This window comes from Ictalurus punctatus, chromosome 7 (assembly GCF_001660625.3).
Source record: "Ictalurus punctatus breed USDA103 chromosome 7, Coco_2.0, whole genome shotgun sequence".
Taxonomy (NCBI): domain Eukaryota; kingdom Metazoa; phylum Chordata; class Actinopteri; order Siluriformes; family Ictaluridae; genus Ictalurus; species Ictalurus punctatus.
In genome coordinates, this window is record NC_030422.2 from 28,640,303 (window position 1) to 28,664,026 (window position 23,724).

The 23,724-nt window shown below is 42.1% G+C and overlaps 1 protein-coding gene across 3 annotated transcripts; it reads left to right on the forward strand.

Annotated features, from left to right (window-relative positions):
- Nucleotides 1–4,791: 4,791 nt before the first annotated feature.
- Nucleotides 4,792–22,980, forward strand: prkacbb (protein kinase, cAMP-dependent, catalytic, beta b). 3 transcript variants are annotated; one of them, XM_017471352.3, is made up of 10 exons: nucleotides 4,792–5,062; nucleotides 13,569–13,630; nucleotides 14,317–14,445; nucleotides 16,959–17,057; nucleotides 17,141–17,223; nucleotides 17,750–17,876; nucleotides 18,884–18,979; nucleotides 19,397–19,519; nucleotides 20,228–20,392; nucleotides 20,552–22,980. In XM_017471352.3, the coding sequence occupies exons 1-10, from the start codon at nucleotides 5,017–5,019 to the stop codon at nucleotides 20,675–20,677; spliced, it is 1,056 nt and encodes a 351-aa protein (XP_017326841.1). In that variant the 5' UTR covers nucleotides 4,792–5,016; the 3' UTR covers nucleotides 20,678–22,980. The 3 variants fall into 3 exon arrangements, with proteins under 3 accessions (XP_017326841.1, XP_047012452.1, XP_053537556.1); XM_047156496.2 differs by lacking the exon at nucleotides 4,792–5,062 and adding an exon at nucleotides 8,007–9,315; XM_053681581.1 differs by lacking the exon at nucleotides 4,792–5,062 and adding an exon at nucleotides 10,173–10,675.
- Nucleotides 22,981–23,724: the final 744 nt, after the last annotated feature.

The following is a 23,724-nucleotide window of genomic DNA, read 5'->3' on the forward strand; positions in this document are numbered from 1 at the left end:
TTTAAATTTAAAGGACAAGATATGCATGAATGAATTAAACACAATACAGAAACAGAATATAGTTGTATAGATATATGAATGTCTATTATAAAGCAAAACATGGCTGTAATGGACAAAAGCGTACAAGCCCCTCCATTAGTTTTAGAATAGATAAATAGTAGGGAAGATAGTAAACTTGTGTCATTTCATAGCGCAATCTGCTGTCAGTATGTGATCCGAGTGGGTAGCAGCACAATGTGATTATCATACAAGTGTTATGTGTAAGAAATTACAGACTGCCTCTAAGCAGATTCCTCTCCGAGGTAGGTGTTAGAACAAGCTCATGCCTCAGAAAGGCTTAATTATCATAGGGACAATTCATCTCGGTCTCAGCAATATGCGGATAATACCACCTGAAGTCACATCCAATCAATTATAGCTTGGGAAAGGGGTGAGTGAGGGTAATTATGATTCAGAAATACATCTGTCTAAACAATCGTATCACCCCACCATTTGAGAGGTCACACCTGTAACGAAATCAATTACGTGATGGAAATTGATCAAGTGTTATGCTTAATTTGCATTTAGAGTCAGACTTTTACATCACATTTGCATTACGGGTGGGAAAAACTGGTTTGAAAAACAGTATAAAATGTCCGAGCTGATATTGTTCGAGGTTCACTTTGACTCCAGTGAACCGGAAGTTCTTCGTGTACTTCGTCACTGCAGCTAGGTTATTCTTCATTGTGACCTTTGGCGTCCTCATCATCTCTCTTTCTTACATATGGCTTCAGTTGCTGTTGCTAAGAAACACATTAATGCCAGTTTTTATATATATGGTATACGCACCAAAAACACATTTTCCTTCACAAATGCGTTTCAAACTTCATGGAACATACAGTCACATGCCAGCATTTATTAATATGTTAACCTGTTTGAACATACTAGTATTAACTAGTCATCTCACCCAGAGCCATATCATCCTGCAGCTCTTGCCTGGTTTCTCCCTGAAGCTAAGCAGGGTTGAGCCTGGCCAGTATCTGGAAGGGAGACCTCCTGAGGAAAGCTAAGGTTTCAGCTGGAAATGGTATTAGTGAGGCCAGCAGAGGGCGCTCACCACGTGGTCTGTGTGGATCCTAACGCCCCAGTATAGAGACCGGGACACTATACTCTAAAAACAGCACTGTCGTTCGGATGAGACGTTAACCAAGGTCCAGACACTCTGTCATTAAAAATTCCCCATTGGTCCTTATCTATCATGGCCCCCTAATAAGCTACATCACTCTCTCCTCTCCACTAACAGCTGGTGTGTGGTGAGAGTTCTGGAGCACTATGGCTGCCGTCACATCATCCGGGTGGATGCTACACACTGGTGGTGGTTGAGGTGGTTGATCCCCCATACAATGTAAAGCACTTTGAGTGTCTAAGGAATTATTATTAATTTACTTGTTCATCCATTAAGTAAGGAATAAAATGCTGTTATAGAAAAATAATTCATGATGGGATGGTGTGATGCCGCCTTGAGACAAGTTAGTTCCTGTTCTCACTTATGTTATAACAGCTATAAAAAGCCATCTACTGTAGCAGCCTCTCTTGATGTTAATAAGACACCGATTTACCAAGAAAGCAGAGTTTCCCATGCTGGAAAACATACTGACTGTAAAAATGCTCTCCTTCCTTACAAAAACTTTCACCATATTAACGAGTATGTGGTTTTCTTTGTTTGGTAACTACACGTTTTATCCGTTTATTATTACAGCAAGCACTACTGTTTATCAATCAGTCAAGCACAATTTATTTATATAGTACATTTAAAGAGAACACGAGTTGACCAAAGTGCTTTACACTCCCAGGTTTACCTTATACGCAGCAGAGTAAAGATGAATCTTCAACAGCGATTTAAAAGATTCAATTTCATCATAAGATCTAATGTGGACGGGGATCTAATGTGGAAAATGAATCATCACCTTTTGACTCATCCGATTTGGGAATTCAAAAGTGCTGTAGTATAAAACACAACTTTATGACAAATTAGCTTATATTTTTCATTTCATTCTTCAAACCTTTTTCAACTTAATTGATGGGACTTGAATGCATTTTCTGACACATTAACACCAAGGTTCAAATCAACACTTAATTTGTACAAGTTGTGCCATGTGACCAAGACCACGACTACTCCATCCACTGTTACGTTTGATTCATAGTTTTCATATTTCATGTTTTTAATGCCTTATAGTAATTTTATTCCTATCGTTGCACAATATCCTGCACAATGCTGCTCAAATACCTCACACAAATCCATACAGTCTCTGTGTAGGATTATGTTAAATATGGCCATGACAACAACTTATTCCTGCTATTTAACATTGTTGCTATTGTATTTATTTGTTATAATTTATATTTTATGTAAATCCTGAGCTCGGGTTCCTCTGTGTTTATGGAGTTTTACAAGTTCTCCCTATGCTCGTGTCGGGTTCCTCCGAGTTCTCTGGTTTCCTCCCACTGTCCAAAAACACGCAGGGAGGTGGATTAGTTAAGCTAATGTGCACATAGGTGTGAGTGAATGTGTGTGTATTGTGTTCTGGGAGAGACCGGCGCTCAGTGTGGCTCCACTGCAACCCTGTACAGGAATGAAGAAAGCTTGTGCATATGACAGTGAATTCTTCTTGACTTGTCCACCTTGCTGAAAAAAATCCAGCACTGTCTGATGGTACATCATCCTCACCAACTGGTAAGTTATTTTCAAGCCTCTTTCGAGGCGCACGTTCGCCTCGCACCTCCAGTGTTGGGGTTCGATTCCCGCCGCTGCTCTGTGTGTGTGGAGTTTGCATGTTCTCCCTGTGCTGCGGGGGTTTCATCTGGGTACTCCGGTTTCCTCCCCCAGTCCAAAGACATGCATGGTAGGCTGATTGGCATGTCCAAAGTGTCTGTGATTGTGCCCTGTGATGGATTGGCACCCTGTCCAGGGTGTACCCCGCCTTGTACCCGATGCTCCCTCGTATAGGCTCCAAGTTCCCCGTGACCCTGTAGGATAAGCGGTATAGAAGATGGATGGATGGTTGGATGGATGGATGGAGTAAAAGTGCATTCCTCACGTGCAGGAGTGTGTTATTTGGACCCTAAACCGCACATTGTGGCATTTCACACGCCCACTGCATTTTCTTCACTGTGACTAAAATGACAAATCTCTAATAATAGTGCCCTATGTAGTGCACAGGGTGTGGACATCCTGAGTTCAAGCGAACATGAGGTGAACAATGTTTATTTTTAGACGAAAAGCACTTTTTGTACACGTTTTATGAAAAAAAAAATAGCGAGAACGTCCTCATTGAAAGCAGCCAGATGATTGGACAATTTGAACAGTCGGTTATATTCCCGGCCAATCACAGCGTAGGAGGCGGGATTTGTTTTTTAAAAAAATATATACGAGCGGGGAAGAAAATATGGCGGTGAGGCGCAAATCTCCCTACTACCAGTGTTGCCAGATCCGTATATTTCACGTGGATTTTCATAGTTTTGAATGGAAGTTTTGTGTGCATTAAGCAAGTTTTTGATTGAACATTGTAAATCACGTTAAAGATTGTAATTAAATAATCTATAAGAGGTTATACTAATGCAAAAAATATGATCATACATTTTTTATTTTAATCTCAGCATTAGGGAGGAACGGTGGTTTAGTGGTTAGCACATTTGCATCGCACCCAAGGGTTGGGGGTTCGAATCCAGCTTACACACTGTGTGCACGGAGCTCGCATTTTCTCCCTGTGCTTCACGGGTTGGTCCTCCGGGTACTACGGTTTCCTCCCCCAGTCAAGACATGTGTTGTAGGCTGATTAGCATGTCCAAATTGTCCTTACTGTGCGTGTGTGTGTGAGATTGTGCCGTGCGATGGGTTGGCAAACAATCCAGGTTTTCCCTGCATTGTGTCCTGAGCTCCCTAGGACAGGCTCCAGGTTCCCTAGAAAATGGATGGATGGATCTCAGCATTAACTCTGAGTGTTTAAACATAGTGTGTTGAGTTAAAACAGTGACCGCTGGTTGTGATATCAGACGTGAGGCTACAATTTCTTGTTATATTCTTAGGTATTCAGACCGACTCCAATGATTTTACATGTGTTATACTAGCACATGTAAAATAAACTCTATGGTCAAAAGTATGTGGACACCTGACCATCACATGACCATCATGTGTTTGTTGAACATCCCATTCCAGATTTGCTGCTGTAATATGTCTTCATGGAGCTCGCTTTGTGCACAGGCACGTTGTCATGCTGGAGCAGGTTTGAGCCTCTCCGTTCCAGTGAAGGGAAATGTTAATGCTACAGGTTACAAAGTCAGAATATACAATTGTGTTTTTCCAACTTTGTGCCAACAGTTTGTGGAAGAACTACATAGGGGTGTGATGGTCGGGTGTCCACATACTTTTGGACATACAGTGTATGTGCTGAGGAGAAAAACAGACACAGATCAGCCATAACTGTGCCACCAAAACAGTTCATTCCCGTCAAATCATGGACTCCACAAGACCTCTGAGGCACCAAGACGTGAGCAGAACATCCTTTACGTCCTGTAAATTGCGAGGTGGGACCTCCATGGATTGGACTTGTTTGTCCAGTACGTCCCACAGATGATCGATCGGATTGACATCTGGGGCATTTGGAGGCCGAGTCAACACCTCGAACCCTTTCAATGTTATTCCCGTCACCCGTCAGCGGATTTAATGTTCTGGTTGAAAAACTGGTCTAAATCTATGGAATGCTTTTTATTATTATTGTTATTATTATTATTATTTCAGGAGTTATGCATTTTTTTCACATATCTGGCAACCCTCCCCTACTACAGTATAGTGAAGGGAAGATTAACGCTCACTGTAAATCAGTGACAACGGGTAAAATCAGGGGATAATACACCACCTGAAGGAATTATATTACATTATAGTGTACAGACGGGTTTTTCTACAGTTTTATCATCATCAAGAGAAGTTTCATTTAGCATTTCCGCAGCATTTAAGACGGACAGGAGGGTAAATTGTTGACGATGGGAAACGCCGCGGCCGCCAAGAAAGGCAACGAGCTGGAGAGTGGTAACGTCCATTAACTTCACAATGCCTATTTATTATCGTCATAATGACAGCTGTTTATTTAATGTACTTTAAACTGGTGAATGCACTCCTTCTCTGGTCTGTGCGTGTCTGCGTTTTATCGCATATTCGTGTTGTTATTGTAGCTCGTTAGCGTTTAAACCTTCTAGCTCGTTAGCAGTCGATTTGATGGGCACAGCTAAAGTTAACCAAACACGCAGGACAACTTGGTTTAACTCTTAGCTAAACTTTGCAAATAATACTGACAAATATCCGAGTGGATGCAACATCCAAAAATGTTTTATTGCAACTGTTTTATTTATTTATTTTTATTTAAAGAAAATTGTAAACATCTACCCGGCTCAGCTAGGCTTGCCTGCTGGTGTAGGCCCAAAAAGGTGCGTTCAGGATACCGACCTATTTTTGGTTAAATTACACATTGTAACGGTAACACCAGTCAGAGAGGGGAAATAATAATAATAATAATAATAATAATAATAATAATAATAATAATAATAATAATAATAATAATAGTACTGATTTACATCGGATAAAGTGGGTTTGTGCTCGGGATTAAATAGCAAGTTAACCGCTGAAAAAGTCAGAAAGTCGTCTTCTAGTGTGTTAGCAGGTTAAGTGCCATGGCTAGTCGATTTAAGATAAGAAATCCGTTAACTTGGCTGTGTATCAAATAAGACGCGTTCGTAACAAACAAAACAAAAACAAACCCGTTACAGTATCGGTGTAAGTTTTACAAATATAAGAGTTGTTTTAGATATTTTTTTAAAAAAATAAAATGTTGGTCCTTTATAGCTTTAAGGTTAGCAACCTTTCCCAGCTCTGTGCTGCGGTTCTCTGTGTGTGTGTTCATAAACTGTACATTTAGATCCGTGGGTGAATTTGAAGGCACCACGTATTGAGTATACAATGACAAAAACCCATCATAATCTAATCTGATATTAGTGTACATTTTCTCTCTCTCTCTCTCTCTCTCTCTCTCTCTCTCTCTCTCTCTCTCTCTCTCTCTCTCTGTGTTTGGAAGTTCACTTGGATTTATTTTCTGTCATCATTACCATGCAGCACTTACAAACTACACTTCTTTTTTGTTATTTGGCTTGTAAATTGACTTTTTTTTATGAAGAAGGCTGTGATATGTAGTACAGTTTATATGCACTTTGATGCTGTGTTCATTAAAGGTGCAATAGACGATTTTATTTTACTTGAACAGATCACCTGGACAATGTGTAGAGTGTGATTTTAAAAAAAAAAAAAAAGGATTAACTTGTGGCCTTAGGAAAACTGTATAAAGTCTGTGAGAAAGGTACGTTCATGAGTACAGCGATTTTAAAAAAAAAAAAAAAAAAAAAAAAAAAAAAAAATGCCAGCCATTCGTTTTCAAGGACTCTATGTTTACATGGACAGCGATTAATCTAATTATTGACCTTATTCTGAATAAGACATATAATATTGTGATTAAGGTGTTTACACGCGTCGCTTTCAGGATATTCTTTTCATGTTATAGAACATGGAGCGATTAACGTCATTACGTCCCCGCGCCACGCCGTCCGACGTTCCCTCCAGAATTTCACGTATCGACATACACTTGGTCTTCGTTATGGAACCGTATACAGTTTTGGGTGTTTTTATTTTTAATTTTATGAAAGCTTGAAGTGCAGTTAATTATTTGTCGTGCTGTACGTGCAGATAGACGACTGCTTGAAGCCACGGGCTGCGTCCCAAACCGTGTACTTGCCTACTATATAGTAGCTGATATACATGTATATCTCCTACAATGTAGTAGCTAAATAAATACATGTATTTCTCCTACTATATAGTAGGTAAGTGCGCAGTTTGGGACGCAGCCGTGCTCTCTTGTTTGCCGTCATACGGTTGAGCTCTGCCGTGTGTGTACGCGTCCTGTCGTAAAATGCGGTGAAAACTCCCACACAACGTTAATAGTGTGATTAAAGTGTGTACACGTCTGTAATGCAACTAAAACAGGAATACTCCACACACCTTAATTCCATTTGTGTTTACTTCTAGTATGACTTTAGTCGGATCAAGTTAATCAGAAATGGCTGTTTACATGCTAGTTTCTTAATCGGGTTCATATCGGATTCTTGTTGTCCGTGTAATCGTACTGAATGAGAGTTGGCGACGTGAGCGACAGCGGTTGTTAGCGACTACATGTGGGCGTGTCCAGCGAGGCAACAAAGTTGAGAAAAGCGTAGCTGGAGCGACTTGGTGCAGCAACTACCAATGGGAGTGAAGTGTGTAGAGCACACATGATACGTGATCCGCCATGCTGCGTGCGTGCCGAATTGTTTCGTGGACCCTGACGTTCCGTCGCTAGCGCCGCAGATAAATGTTCGCATTGGCAAAGAACACATGCTGCTTCTCCTTCATCTCGTGGAATATTATATATCCTATATTTATACGTATATACACACACACACACACACACTGGTGAATTTCATATACAAACGCTCGCCCTTCAGAATGTTTCATTTTAGCGGCAAGAAAACTGGTTTTGTTGTCAAAAGTGGATCCTTAGTTACGCTACCCACTGATAAATGTTACTACGGTAACCTTTAGTAGGACCGCCTACTGGCGACTTTATAGTATGGCGACTTGCAGCGATAATATCAGTGTGTGCGAACTCTGCTTTAATCATTTTATACTGAAAACTCGTCTCTACTCTTCTTCTCTTTTCAACAGCATAGAGATGTTATTGTTCTAGAGAAGACCTGGTTTTGTTTTGGTTTCATTGGAAGGCTAGAAAAGAGCGAGCACTTCCTGGAGTGTGTTTTATAGTGAAGGAAAAAATGCAAAACCTCTTTTCCTACATGATATATGAAGATAAACACATTTGAATAACACTTTGAATAACACATCAAAATTAGTCAGCGATATTTATTTTTTCGCCTGTAGAGGCCGCTGTCTTGCTGTATAACGGAGGTGGATAACTGTATAACTATTGGTGTGGATTTCTACGGCTAGACACGTCGATCTCTCTCTATTGTCATGTGACTTACAACTTAAAAAGAGTCGACACGCTGCCTTCCGCCATTCTTATTATCCTGGCCGCTCTTCCGCGCCAGTCCCGCTGCACGATGGGACAGCGTAGTGTACATCATCCGGGTATTTCCTGCCTAGTATTTTATGAATACTGAGTATTCGGACAAACTACTCCTTTGCTGTACTTGCCTTCACCCACTGTATAGCAGAAGATGGGGATATTCGGACGCGGCTTTGGACTTGAGATCTTCCTTAGTTTCCGCGTGCAGGGGGCGTTTATTTTTATAAACGAGGTTCTAGGAAAGTAACCAACAACAGGGTGGCGTGATGAGGCCCGACATGACGCAAGGTCGCTGTTACCACCCTATCTTCCAAACAATCCCAAAGTTAATGTAAGAAAACACTTTCCGACCAATCAGATTGGAGAACTGTATCTTAGTTTTATGCGTTTAATAAAAAGAAGTGTACGTTTTAGTGTCATTTCCTTGTTGCTTCAATCTGTTGTTGGTATGCAGAGCTCTGCGGAAAATGACCCAGCGGTCTCAGAAGAGCTTCCCGGATTAATAAACAGTCCATTTACAGAAACACGCACGCACACAAGCGCAGATGGTTGTCTTGTTCTGTAAACACTGGGGCACAGCTGAGCTCTGCCCGTATATGGTGAAGAAGTGACTAATGCCCATTCATAAAACTCGCAACTCTGCTCTGGGGTTTGTTGTTGTCTCTGTGTAGACTCACACTCTTCCCCTCGAGCGTCTTAATCTCAGCACACACACACACACACGCGCACGCTCGCGTTTGTCATTGACTCGAACGGCTTGTCATCAGACCTTCGTCAGAGGATAAGTTTAATTACGAGCTTTGAAAGGCTTGACGCAAGCAGCCCCCGGGCTCGTGTCGGTTTGAGCGTGACGCCGATAGCGAGATAGCGCCGGTTCGGAGCCGCGTAAACACGGTCTAGGGTTAAGCGCGGCGCGATAACTTGGGTCCGTCTCCGGGAAGTCGGAGCTCAGCGGCGTTAAGGTGGAAATCGCACGCGTCTGCGCGACCTTCGACTTTTTCACACGCTGATCAGTCTGAGAAATACAAACACACGTCAGCACGGTAAGGACGATGGACGACGTTTGCAGAGCAAATAAAGTGCCGGTCATGCCGCGAGCAGCCATGTTGGTTTGACGTCACTCGCTGAACTCCGAGTCGAGGAAACAACTCCCGTGTTCCCAAGAAAAGAAATCCAGGTTGAGGGGAATTCTTCAGCTTTTTTCCGTTCACCATGTTTCTGACCAATGAATGGAAAGCTCATGCATACATACTCTACATGTTCCTCAGACAGGGTTTTTTAAAATTACATGAAGTGAGAAAACAAACCAAATCAACTAGCAAACAAGCCACAGGGGTCAGTTTCAGATTTGGCGTTGTTTTTTTTTTTTTTTCACATTGCACTCAAGATCATATTCTGTGTTTTCTCTCCGTGTGTTTATGTTGCTAGCAGGAGAGTTTGATGTTTGCATTTCAACGTGACCCGCAAACCGAATGAAAACGTCCGTCTCGGGAAGTTAATAAGGATCGGGGTTCTTTTGTTTTTCTGGTTGTTGGAACCTCTCGTCTCGGGCAACTACAAGAAAATCCCATGCTATTTCACGCACAGCCTCGTTTCACACCCCGACGAGCCGTGGTTTCTTTTGAAAAACCACCCGTTGTCGTCGTGATCGTCGTCACGAATCGCATCTCAAATCGAACACCCTCGACGTACACCGACGAGGCTTTTGCTAATCTAGAAAACTCGGAAGATCGGCGCTCAAAACGGACCTCTCGGTAGATTTAAGAGGTTTTTAAAATTCACCCACGAGCTGCAATTTGAAAAGCGGTTCGTGTCGGTGCTCAAATGCTGTAGGAGTAGTGTAGAAGTGTGCGAGTTGACGAGAAGTAGGCTGTAAATCAGCTTTGAGTGTGTAGTAGGTCTGAGAGCGTTCGACGCACTGAAACATGTTTGAACCTAAAGCTTTTTCTCATTAGAGTGTTGAGTGTGTGTGTGTGTGTGTGTGTGTGTGTGTGTGTGTGTGTGTGTGTTTTCTCCGCGCAGTATTGTTTAACACTGCCACTCTCAGGCCGCGGAGTAGAGAGAGAAACACGCCGACCCTCGTCTGATCTTTTCGCGTCAGCCAGCGTGGAGCGTAGAAGATAAGACTGCAGGATTATAAACACATGATAAACCCTTAAACTAAGCGTCCTTCGATCCAGAATTCTCTCCTCCCTGAATTGTGATGGTGAAAACGTTACGGCGTACGCACCGTGACCTTATTTATTTTCTGCAAAGGGTAAAACTGGGTCGGAATTTGCGTCAGATGCGATAAGGTCCGATAGTGAGCTCGGAGAAATGTAAACGCAGTGCTGTTTTCTGGAAAGACAAACATCACGTCACCGCTGTCCGATCCTGAGTCACGCCCAGCAAACCTTTCAGTTTAAAACTAACCTGATCGTCACATGTCCGTCTTTGAGACGGTACCGATGCTGGCTTGTTCTTAATGTGTTAATTACCTCTGCAGGAGCAGGAAGTGAAGGTGATATTGTGATCAGACCCGGTCCACACTAATACGGGTAACTTTTTTTTTTTTACCACAGCCAGAGCTCCGAAGGGGCAGAACTGACCGTGCGCTCTGTGTGGGAGGGGCATACTCTCTCTCCTGTCAATCAGTCGTGGGTTTGTGTGAGCTCGTGTGATGATGAGGGTCGATTTTCCTCAATCTTTTTCTTTCTCACATCCTTTCCCCTTTTTCTCATCATCATGTCTATCCCTTGTATATCCATTCTTTGACCCCCCCCCCATCCATCCTTTCCTTCCTTCCTTCCTTCTCCTAATTCTTCTCCATGCTTTTTTTTTTTCTTTCTCACATTCTTTCCTTTTTTTTTTCCTCCTAATCCGTTCTTCCTTCCTCCCATCCTTCCCTCCGTCCACTAGCATCTTACTTTCCATTTCCATCTCTTTTACGTTCTTTCATCATCTCCATGCTTTCCTCTTACTTTCTCCCACTCAGTCCTTCTCATAATTTCTTTCTTACTTGCTTCCTGTCTTTCTTCTCTCCTTCATTTTTCCTTCTTTTTTTTGTTTTTCCATCCTTTCCTCCATTTTTCTATTTTCTATTTGCTCTACCCTCTTCTCTTTTTTGTCCCTTCTCCTGCTCTTTCTGTCTTCCTTTTTCCTTTCTTTCCTTCTCCTCATTTATTTCCCTTTTCTCCACACACACACACACACACACACACACACACACACACACACACACACACACACACACACACAGAAGGATGGATGTGTCAGAGGGACGAGGCTGACAACTCATAAAACCTTTTTGTTGTTGTTGTTGTTGTTTATTTATTCATTCATTCACTTATTTATTTATATCATGAGTGGGCAACAGTGACGAAAGCAAGTGTGTGTAGAGATCACGTAAACGACCCGAGTACAGCGCTAATACAGAGTGATAAACAATGAAATAAAATAATGATCATGGTGATCATCTAGTATTAGTAGTTTAACCTTATTTTCTTTTTTTTTTTCTTTTTTTTTTTTTTTGAAATATCCAGGGGAAAAAAGGAAACGCGCGCCATGTTTGAACGATTCGGGTTGATCTAGCGCTAGACTTTTGATTCAGACGGTCACGCCGAGACGCGAGTGCAGCGTTCACACCGAGGAGGTTTACACCCCGGGATTCAATTCAGACACGTTAAACCCCGCTGATGTGCATGCTTGTGTTCAGTCCTGCTGAAATGTCCTGAAGCTCTTCAGATCACACTCGCCGTGTGTGTGAGTGTGTGAGTGTGTGTGAGTGTGTGAGTGTGTGTGAGTGTGTGTGAGTGTGTGTGAGTGTGTGTGAGTGTGTGTGAGTGTGTGTGAGTGTGTGTGAGTGTGTGTGAGTGTGAGAGTGTGTGTGAGTGTGAGAGTGTGTGTGAGTGTGAGAGTGTGTGTGAGAGTGTGTGTGTGTGAGAGTGTGTGTGTGTGAGAGTGTGTGTGTGTGAGAGTGTGTGTGTGTGAGAGTGTGTGTGTGTGAGAGTGTGTGAGTGTGTGTGTGTGTGAGTGTGTGTGTGAGTGTGTGTGAGTGTGAGTGTGTGAGTGTGAGTGTGTGAGTGTGTGTGTGAGTGTGTGTGAGTGTGAGTGTGTGAGTGTGAGTGTGTGAGTGTGAGTGTGTGAGTGTGAGTGTGTGAGTGTGAGTGTGAGTGTGTGAGTGTGTGTGTGTGTGTGTGAGTGTGTGTGTGTGAGTGTGTGTGAGTGAGTGTGTGTGAGTGAGTGTGTGAGTGTGTGAGTGTGAGTGTGTGAGTGTGAGTGTGTGAGTGTGTGAGTGTGAGTGTGTGAGTGTGTGAGTGTGAGTGTGAGTGTGAGTGTGAGTGTGTGAGTGTGAGTGTGAGTGTGAGTGTGTGAGTGTGTGAGTGTGTGAGTGTGTGAGTGTGTGAGTGTGTGAGTGTGTGAGTGTGTGTGAGTGTGTGTGAGTGTGTGTGTGAGAGAGTGTGAGAGAGTGTGAGAGAGTGTGAGAGAGTGTGAGAGAGTGTGAGAGTGTGTGAGTTAGAACAGAGAACCAGAAAAGGAGGATGTGTGTGAGTGTGTGAACAGAGAACCAGAAAAGGAGGATGTGAGTGTGTGTCAGTTCTGCTCCTGCGTGTTTCACCTGACCGTAACGCTCACTATTATTAGGTTTTAGTCTGTGATTATTATGGGATGTAAGGTGGAGGGTTTAGTCTGTGATTATTATGGGATGTAAGGTGGAGGGGCTGAAGGTGATTAGTGACGGTAGTCTTCCCCTCTGTGTCTCTGACTGAAACTGTCTCACGTCTGATCCATGTCTTGTGCATATGATGTTATTGTTTCATCTGAAACTTTCTCCTTTTCTCTCTCTCTCTGTGTGTGTGTGTGTGTGTGTGTGTGTGTGTGGGCTTTCTCTCTCTCTCTCTCTCTCTCTCTCTCTCTCTCTCTCTCTCTCTCTCTCTCTCTCTGTCCCCGTCTGTCTCTCGATCATCCCATCCATCTGGGTGAATGCTCCGGCACATCCCTGGTGATTTATAGAGCCGTTTGGTATGAACATTATTTCATTAGATGATCACAATGATAGTAAACGTGTCGATTGGCCTCAGTAGCCGCCGCAGTGCGAAAGCACGATGTTTACCCCAAATCCACGTGACCTGTGTGTCGTTTCTTATCCTTTTTCTTTTCTCTCATTGGGTTCTCTAACGTTGTGATTGTGTGAGTTTGTGTGTGGTTTTGCGTTTGCATGCTTTTCTTTTGTGTAGAATTAGATACCAGTCTGTACACAGTGTGGATTAGCGCTTCAGCAGAGCCCTTAGCATGGTGTTGAGTGCATTATTAACATGATTAGCATTGTGATTAGCATTGTGATTAGCAGCACTATCGCAGACTGATCTCTCTCTCTCTCTCTCTCTCTCTCTCTCTCTCTCTCTCTCTCTCTCTCTCTCTCTCTCTCTCTCTCTCTCACATCCTCTGCAGTCAAAGAGTTCTTAGCCAAAGCCAAAGAAGATTTCCTGAGGAAATGGGAATGTCCACCACAGGTGAGTGCTACACACACACACACACACACACACACACACACACACACACACACACACACTTTCTTTCATATTAATTTTTTTTTATTTCTTTGTCTCCCAATCTTTTCTTCTTCATTCCTCGATGCTTTTTCTTTCTACTATTCACATACTCTGTTATCGACCTTTCTTTCTTTCTTTCCTCTACCCCTTTTTCTTTCAAACATTTTATTTACAATTTCTGTTTTTGTTTGATCTTTCATTTCTCCAACCATACATCTTCTTCTTCTATTTCCTCACTTCCTGTCTTGTTCTTCCTTCCTTTCTTTTTTCCTTCCCCTATTTTCTTTTCCTTTTCCCCTCTTTGTCTTTCTTTCTTTTCTTTTTTTTTTTCCTTCCCTCTTTCAATCGTTCTGCCTTCTTTTTTTTTTTTTTTGTCCTTTCTATTTAATTCGTTTGTTTAAATTTAGTGTTGGAAACCTGGTGAGGTTTTATTTATTTTTTTCATTTTGTCGTTTATAGTTCTAATTATTTCCTTCTCCTTCAGGGGTGTGTGTGTGTGTGTGTGTGTGTGTGTGTGTGTGTGTGTGTGTGTGTGTGTGTGTGTGTGTGTGTGTGTGTGTGATGCATTATTGCTGTGTCGGATTGTTTTAGCATTTATTTTGAAATGATTGTCCTTTAACAAGGCCTTGCATTTATTTTCGCTCTAGAGCACAACTTGCCTAGACGACTTTGACAGACTGAAGACTCTGGGCACGGGCAGTTTCGGGAGAGTCATGCTGGTAAAACACAAAGGAACAGAGCAGTTCTACGCCATGAAAATTTTGGACAAACAGAAGGTTTGTTTAACAGAGCATGTTGTTGTTGTTGTTGTTGTTGTTATTATTAGGGCCGGGCATTTGAACCCTTGATTTGCTAGCCATGTCTTTGAACTCAGTAGCTTGCATCCTTACTTACTGACAAGTATTTGCACGAGAAATTAAACCGAGAAATAAATCTAACCGTATTGTAAACAAAGAGAACTGAATATTTGGGACTGTCAGTTTTCAGTTCTGGACGGCGGTTACGGTGACTGTTCTGGGACAGTTCTGGAAAAAGTTAGTTTGGAGCGCTGCCTTACTTACTTGGTTGTATAATTACTCATGTAGTTGCTTGGTTATGGAGGATTATACTTGCTTGGTAAGTTGGTTATGTACTTACATAATTGCTTGGTTACTTAGTTGCATCCATGGTTACTTAGTTGCTTGGTTACTTAGTTATATATTTAGTAAGGCTGCACAATTATTTGAATATTGACCTCGATTACAATTTTGACTGCCCACGAATACATGAACACGATCGACTGTGATATTGACATTTAAAGTTCGTCCTCCGCTCATAGAAACTCCGCTGCAGATCAAATCAAGTGCTTCCTAATCTTCCAGCCAGTCACCATAGTGTGGCGTAGGGATGATGTCATCTTGTACACCAAAACCAGGAAACAAGTTAGCATTTTAGCGCTTCCGGGTCCATCGTCCCGAAGTCAGTGGGGTTTTTTTAAATGGTATTGTGGTTAAAAGCCTGAAATGAGGTCTGTGGTGAACACAAGCTCCAAATATTTTCACGTTTTATTCTACGACATAAAATACACTAGTAAAATCCCACTCACAATTTAAAAAAAAAAAAAAAAAAAAAGCTTTGAAGTGTATTGAAGAAGGCAGTTGCTAACAGTTACGTGATGAGGGTTTAGGACGGATGCAAGTGCAGATAAGAGCTTTAGTGAAGAGAGGCAGGTAAATCCAAAACGTGAGACAGTAGCGTGGTCAGAAACGGGCAAAAGATCAGGCGTAAATAAGAATCAAACAACGAGGTTGAGAACAGGATGAACGCCATGAACAAAGGCTTGGTCCACGCAATACTTCGCACTTAACAAAGAGACACGAAGGGTTTAAATGACAAACGTCATTAAGGGTGAACACAAAACAGCTGAGACTAATGATGACACACAAGGGAACAACCAGTGACAATACAGGGGCGGAGACAGGACAGAAAATCATAACAAACGCACATGTAGAAAGTAAACAAAGTGAATGCCACTAAAAAACCCGGAAGCGTGCTCGCTGGCGCTGCGAGCTTCACTTTCAAATCGTGTTTGGTGATGGTGACATTGAAGTCGAGCGACCGTGATGTAGTTCGTTCATAGCGTACGGTTAGCTGTTTATATCTGCCGATTGTATTTAGGCTTTCGTTGACATAAAGGTTTTGGAAGTGATCTTGATGCAAAAAACGTGTTAGTATTGTAAACTTACTTACTGAGCTTATTTCTTGCAATAATCCACAAACCTATGGGAAAATCCTGTTGGGTTTTTGTCGAGGGAACCGGTGTGATGATGACTTCCGGGTTCCGGTACAAAACGACGTCATCCCTGCGCCGCTCTATTGGGTGATCTGTCTGCGTCTCTCCTCCCGTAAACACCGTTATTGCCTTCTCTGCATTCGCCTGAATTGTTTTCATTTGGTTGCATATTGTTATATTTGGTACATTTGGTTGATTGGCATTTTTACTTATCCTATATTTTGGGTACAATTTTATTTATATTTTGCATTTACGAGATGATGCACTTTAAGGACCAGTCTAATTTGATGCAAAGATCCGTACATTATCAGGAATGTAGCACAACATGGAGGTGAAAGCAGCGGTCTGTTTATTTAAATGTGAACGTACAATAAAAATATGTTGTTGTCCCGTAAAATCAATGAATAATCGTGAACTCCGTATTGATGATAAATAACCATGATTATCATTTCCGCCATAATCGTGCAGCCCTAGTACTTACATAGTGGCTTGCTTACTCAGTTCCATCCTTGGTTACTTAGTTGTTGCCTTGGTTAATTAGTTGCTTGCTTACTTAGTTATGTACTTACATAGTTGCTTGGTTACTCAGTTGCATCCCTGGTTAATTAGTGGCTTGGTTATTCAGTTATGTACTCACTTAGTTGCTTGGTTACTTGGTTGTATACTTACTTTGTTGCCTAATGGCTTACGTAGTTACTCGGTTACTTAGTTGCTTACTTATTTAATTGCTTGGTTATGTATTTGCTTAGTTGCTTACGTACTTGGTTCCCTAATTACTTACTTATTTACCTACTTACTTATTTAGTTACTTAGCTTTTAACATTTTTATAGACATTGCATATGTGTTACTGTAGTTTCTATCTAAGCAGAACTGTACATTGTGTTACAGTGCGTATCCTGCATGAATGTCTTCACGGACGGTGATGTAATATTTATCATATCGCCCACCGGCGATATTTATTTACCCAAACCTGGAATCCATGGCTAACGTACTCCTGATGTGTTGTGTGTTTGCAGGTGGTGAAATTGAAGCAAATAGAACACACGCTAAACGAGAAGAAAATATTACAGGCGGTATCGTTCCCCTTCCTCGTCAGACTGGAATACGCCTTCAAGGTGCGGTCTCGGTCTCTTTCTGCCTTCTGCAACGCTGATTCACTGTGCTTGACACTGAACATTTGCTTCTTCCATCTTCTCAGGACAATTCCAACCTGTATATGGTGATGGAGTACGTACCGGGCGGCGAGATGTTCTCACATCTAAGAAGAATCGGGAGGTTCAGGTGCGTGAGTGTGTCGGAGACTGGACTGTTCGATTGTTCAAGGAAGTTTTGTCTAGGTGGAAATTGCTAGTAAGATACGGATGGGGACACAAACGCGCTCGGATCCCCACCAAAACAAGCGGGCCCGGTTGCAAACGAGCTCTGGAGCGGTTCTCTTGTGGTGAGAGAGCAGTCCAGACCAACGGAGCAACCTGTATAGCGATGCATGATGGGAACTGAATTAGGTAACAAGCGTGAATGGCGGTTTAACTTGGAGCAAAGATGAGATAAAAATGCCTCATTGAAATCAAACCTATTTCTGACTGTCAAAAACGGATAAAAACGCAGAGGTTTACCAGGTGTTTAGCGAGCGTCTCAAGGAGATGGGCTTTAACCGCTCCGTGAAACACAGATTCCCGCTCAAACCGAGAAATTATAATAACTACAGCTCAAAGGAAAGTCACAATAAGCTCACGGAGCTTAGAATTGATTCTTATAATTGATTTGTATAGTTAATTTTTTTTTTTTTTTGTTCCCCTCTCCACAGTGAACCACATGCAAGGTTTTACGCAGCGCAGATAGTCCTTACCTTTGAGTACCTCCACTCGTTAGACCTCATCTACAGAGACCTGAAGCCCGAGAACCTTCTCATCGATCAGCATGGATACATCCAGGTAATCCTAACGTTGAAAATAATCGAGGGATCCACCAGGGGGCGTTGTGTTACCGAAAGTCGATCCAATACACACTGGTACTTGAGATTCCCACAAGTAGTGTCTTACAAGAAAGTCTTAACCGAGGTTAAGTGTTAATCTGTTTTTGTTTTTTTTTTTTAAATCGGTTACAGTTGTGTCGTATCTGCTCCGCTTTAAAGGGTCTTTCTTTAGGCTCGGTAACCTCCCAGTGCACTCCCCGGCTCTTATCTCATGAGGAAGCGCATCACGTTTCTCAACCACCGAGTTTCGTTCAGCTCCTACTGCTGATGTTTATTTACAGTTCTCAATACATGAGGCCTTACGTTTACAATACGTTCACTCTTCAAAATGTTTTTAATTTATTTAACAACAGATTTAAAAAATAATAATAATTAAACAAAACAGAAAAAAAATATTTCAATATGTAGTCTTAATTTTTTTTTTTTTTTTTATGAACCATAAAAATGGTAGAATTGAAGGAGGATGTACTTTCTTTTTCCATTGACTGTATATTCCAGGTTATTTGTTAAAACAAAATGTTATATGGGAGGGGGGCGAGTTCTGCTATATTTCCTTGCGTTTGAAAGAAGCGACACCTGATCATTTTTTTTGTGTGCCATATTAATCAGTCCGTACAGGACTTTTGTGATTGTTGCGGCCAAAATCGCTTGATTTTGCTGCGGCTTTGTTCAATACCTGAATTCGTGAAATAGTTTTGCACGGACTTTCGCAGAGATGTTTGTTGGTAAATGAGACCCTTTTAGCTGTACTCATGAATCGAAGAGGGCTCCGGACGAATGCACGTCGTGATGACCTCTTGGCCCAAATCTGCAGCCGTTTCGAAAACTCGCAAGCCCCTCCTAATATCGCGGCACTTGCTTTTACGTTTATTTCCGCGAGTGATCTTTTTGTTTCTTTCTTTTTTACGTTTAATTAATAATTTGCTCGTCCATGCATGTCTAACCAAAATCTCTTCTGCATCACAGGTCACCGACTTTGGTTTCGCGAAACGAGTGAAGGGCCGAACCTGGACGTTGTGTGGAACCCCGGAGTACCTGGCACCGGAGATCATCCTCAGCAAGGTGGCAGCACGTTTAGCGTTAATGCTTCCTGTAGACTCTGCGATGTTTCACGTATTTAGAATTTTAAAGCAAAACTAAAAGCTCCTCAGTCAATGCTAGACCCTCTTCCCTATGTTGCGTACGGTGTCTCCTTTACCATGTGGTTACTCCTGCTTATGTTTCCCATGTCCGTTTGGTTTTATTCTGAGCTATCCATTCTCTGTCGTTTTTGTTTATCGTTACTTGTCCTTTTATATTATTCATTTATATATGAGCGTATTCTATCTCGTTCACCCCGATTCGTGTTGGTCTTGTTTTTGTTCTGTTTTTGCCCTTATTGTCTCTGATTCCTGTCACGGATGTTGTAAAGAAACCTTTTAGTTTTTAAAAGCTATGGATGATGAAGTGTGAGATTGTGTGCTCTTTTCTTCTGTGCAGGGCTACAACAAAGCAGTGGACTGGTGGGCCCTGGGAGTGCTCATATACGAAATGGCTGCAGGTTACCCGCCGTTCTTCGCCGACCAGCCCATTCAGATCTACGAGAAGATCGTGTCCGGGAAGGTAGAGACAGCCGCGCTCGCTTTCGTTCTAAGATAAGCCTAGTCTACAACGACTCATGGCGCTCACAGCCAGTATATCGTGTTACAGAGCTACCGATTCACAATTGGTATATTAGTGTTCTTAAAGTCAACATTAGACACGCTGATCCACACGCAGGTCCGTGATGTTTATTATTTTAACATCGCTGTAAACCGGTCCCACCTAAACGCGGGGAAATTTAGCGCTCGCTTCAGAGATTCGTGAAGAGGTGGGTCTTCGTTCTTCATTAGAGGTCAGTCCGTGACTCTGCTGTTCGAACAGCAGACAGGAAGTTTGCTCAGTTTAAGCGGAAAATGTGTCTTGACCAGGCAGAGAGACACGGATTCAGACAGAGAAACAGACATACAGATTCAGGCTGGGGGATAGAGACAGATATACAGATTGAGACAGACTGACACCGACCGATTCAGAGAGTCAGATTCAGGCTGGCAGGCAGATACAGAGAAAGACAGACAGATTCAGACACAGAAACAGACCTACAGCTTCAGACAGACATATTTAGGTAGAGGGAGAGGCAGATGCAGTGGCAGACAGAGATGGACAGATTCAGACAGGGAGGTAGGTGTACCCATTAACCCCACTGACTATAGAACTGAGCTCAATAAAAGAAAAACCGCCTACTCCCACAGACAGCAGTGATCATTGAGCCACTTTAAACCGTCTCTGTAGGTACGATTCCCGTCTCACTTCAGTTCAGACCTGAAGGACCTGCTAAGGAATCTGCTTCAGGTCGACCTGACGAAACGGTACGGCAACCTCAAGAACGGCGTCACCGACATCAAAAACCACAAATGGTTTGCCACGACGGATTGGATCGCCATCTACGAGAGAAAGGTGTGATGACATCATCATCGTCACTGACATCATGGTCACAGCAATTTTCTGAAAGCAGTATGAGGATGCACCATGCTCACTGTGTGTGTGTTTTTTTTTTTTTGTTGTTTTGTTTTGTTTTTTTTTGTTTCTGTTTTGTTTTTCTTTCCCACCCCACAGGTAGAGGCTCCATTTATTCCGAAATGCAGAGGCCCAGGAGACACGAGCAACTTCGACGACTATGAAGAGGAAGACATCCGTGTGTCTGTTACAGAAAAATGTGCAAAGGAGTTTGCCGAGTTTTAGTCCGGACACATCAGAGCTATGTGTGTGTATGTATGTATGTGTATATATACATATATACACGTGTATGTATTTATCTGCGTGTATATATGTGTGTATGTGTACATATATACATATACGAGTGTGTGTGACTGTGTGGCATGAATGCGTGTGCGAGCGTGTGTATAACCACACAGCAAACGAAATAAGGGGATCTTTGCACTCTAAAGACACGTGGACGGAGCAGAGCGGAGACCACATCGCCACGTCCGAGTTACTGCGTATGCTCCTTCGTTCCGTCTGGTTCATCAAGAGGCCAACAAAGCCCTCGCGCTTTACATGTTACATCAGACTCTTCACTCTTCGCTCATCATATAACCTTCCTTATTTTTAATATCTCGTTTAATAAATGTCTTGGATGTTGCGTCCCCCGTTGTTTTAAAGGTGAAAGAGGTTTTCAGCAGTGTTCAGGACTAGGACTTCAAACGCCAATCGTGCCGGTTTGTCTGGTAGCCCTGCCATACGGCTGGATTTCTGACCGTAGCCCTTCTGTTGTTCCATCACAGGACCTCTGCCGGATGTTTGGGTGTGTCTTTAGAAAACAGACCACGAGAATAGTGTTCAAAAACACTCCAAGAGCAAATCCGCCACCAGGGGGCCTCACAAGAATTTTATATACGTTTTATTTGACGTACACTCGCAACAACGAGCCAAGATTGCAGCGACGTTTGAATTGAGATTCAATTCAATTGAACACACGCACGTTTGAAGTATACCCCAAGGGTATTTAAGGCAAACAAATTAGTGACGAGTAGGACTAGACTTGTTGGCAGCGGAGGAATCCTTGTCCACACTGTTGCTGTCGAGTTCTACTTGTTTGCACTTTTATCTGAATTATTATTTTTCTAATAATAATAACTTTTGAGAAAGGATGGAGCTGACGGAGTAGTTTAGTTTAAGAGTCTTGTTCGTGAGCTCAGCAGCGAGCAGGTTGGTAATCCTGGGATTTGAATTCATGACCTTCTGAGCGGTAGCCCAAAGCCTTAAACACTGAGCAATGACTTTATATCAAAGCATGTTATCATTTAGGGCTGTAAAAGGTTCAGAGCGCGCCCTGCACACTACCATGTGAGCGTCACTGCTGTGCCTCGACATGAACAGACACCCAAATGATATCCAAGCTCCTCTGGTGGTCGTGGTCATGGTCACTGATTGGATAATGGATGGATGGATGGACATCAACAGATGGGCTGCAGTCAGAGATTTATAATTAATACTAAATCAATAGCCTGAGTTTAGCGTTTAGAGCTACACGGTTGGAGCGCGTAATAAACCGGCACATCGCTCTGACTCGATGCCAGCGGTGATGTCCACAGTGTCATGTAGCTACGATTTTGAAGGATACATGTTGTGTATTGTCTGTTACATGCTTTGTGTAATTATATATTTTTTTCTCTCTTCATTTTTGACTAACGGCAGCAGTTATCTTACCTCAGACTCAACCTCTGACCACTTTTTTTTGTTTGTTTTGTTTTGTTTTGTTTTCTTCCCTCGTCAGCTCGCAGAGGTGCCGCTTCTTTGTCGTGCGTATCTAATGATTTTTTTGAAAGGGTTTTTACTTCAGCCAGTGTTGAAAGCATGACCAAAAACGACTGAGCTGTGGGTGCTGGATCAAAGAAAATCCAAACCTAACAGAGTTGGCTTGTTTTTACTGTTGCATAATGTATGTATTATTTCACAGCTTTGATGTATATCCATCGGTGAAGAGGTTCTATCTTAAAATGCCCTGGTACATCTTTTCAAATTTGGCTCAGAACACTCAAAGTACTGTATCTTTTCATTCAATGATCTGTAGCAGATACCGTTTGCTGTGAATGTGGAACTGATGGTTTTCCTGGTTTTTGTGGAAACCAACCGAGACTCGCCAGATACACATGAAATCTTTTTTTTTTCTTTTCTTTTTTCTTTTTTTTTTTTTTTTAAACCCTCCAACACTTCATGCTCCATGTCTCTTTCGATCCTTGTTTCTTTCATTGTAATGACTGAATTTAGAGTTGCAACTCCTAGGTATGGATGTTGTTTGCCATGCTTGATTTCCAAGGTACATTCTCACAGACACGCATACTTCAAAAATTATTTAAAACAAAAACAAGAAGGAAAAAAAAAAACAAAAAAAAAAAAACAGACTGGGGTTTGTTAGCCTCGGCTCCTTTGTATCACAGAATTCAGTTATTGTTCTGCTCATAATGCATATATGCATTGTTTCTTATATATGTTTTTATTTATACACATTAGAGATGCTAATAAATTTTATTTTTAAAATTGCATGGTGCTTGTTTTGATTACTCTTTCAGCATTCTTTCATCTGCTGGATTTATCACCTCTTAAAGGACCTGAAAAATCCTGGATTTGAATCTTTTATAATTAATGTGAGTAACATCCAAGGTTTGCTTCGTCAAGAAAGGCTGAGTTGCTCCATGTTTACTCCGCTTAAGCGTCGTACATTTACTCACAATGCCTTTCGGCTACCTGCTGATAGTGGTGCAGTGGCGCTTTGGTCGTTCAGTCGGTCCAGCTCTCTCACCACCTCACCAGTACAGTGTACACCATCGCTCTCGTCATCTCGTAGATCGTTAACTCGACTACGTCGTGTAAGTGCATTGCATTCTGGGCCTTTGAGACCAGCATCGACATCTACACTGGATTTATCATTATGATGATGTTGCTGAGCGAGTAAACACGCTCTTTCTTGTTCTGTTTTTAGGAGCTAACATCTCGACCTGACTGATATCCTTTATGTTTAAGGTTGTCTAATACTGTCTAAGGTTGTCTAATGTTCTATTATACTCTATTGTAACTGTGTTAGCAATCCAGCAATAACAGTTTTCCCTTGTGATGGCAGACTGACACGAACTTCTCACAGGAATAACGACAATACAGCACCAACCAACAAATTGCCACCAGACTCTCTAACCACATCAGATATTCAGTATAAACAAATTTAATGTGTTTCAGGGTGGGGTTTTCATGAAAATGTGATGGTACGACTTTTATAAATCATACTGGGAAAT

What these genes read in the sequence shown, in the direction of transcription:
- prkacbb (XM_017471352.3), top strand. Translation starts at nt 5,017, where the DNA reads ATGGGAAACGCCGCGGCCGCCAAGAAAGGCAACGAGCTGGAGAGTG. An exon ending in GACTGGAATACGCCTTCAAG is followed by an intron (nt 17,058 to 17,140) that starts GTGCGGTCTCGG and finishes CCATCTTCTCAG; the next exon opens with GACAATTCCAACCTGTATAT. An exon ending in AGAAGATCGTGTCCGGGAAG is followed by an intron (nt 19,520 to 20,227) that starts GTAGAGACAGCC and finishes CCGTCTCTGTAG; the next exon opens with GTACGATTCCCGTCTCACTT.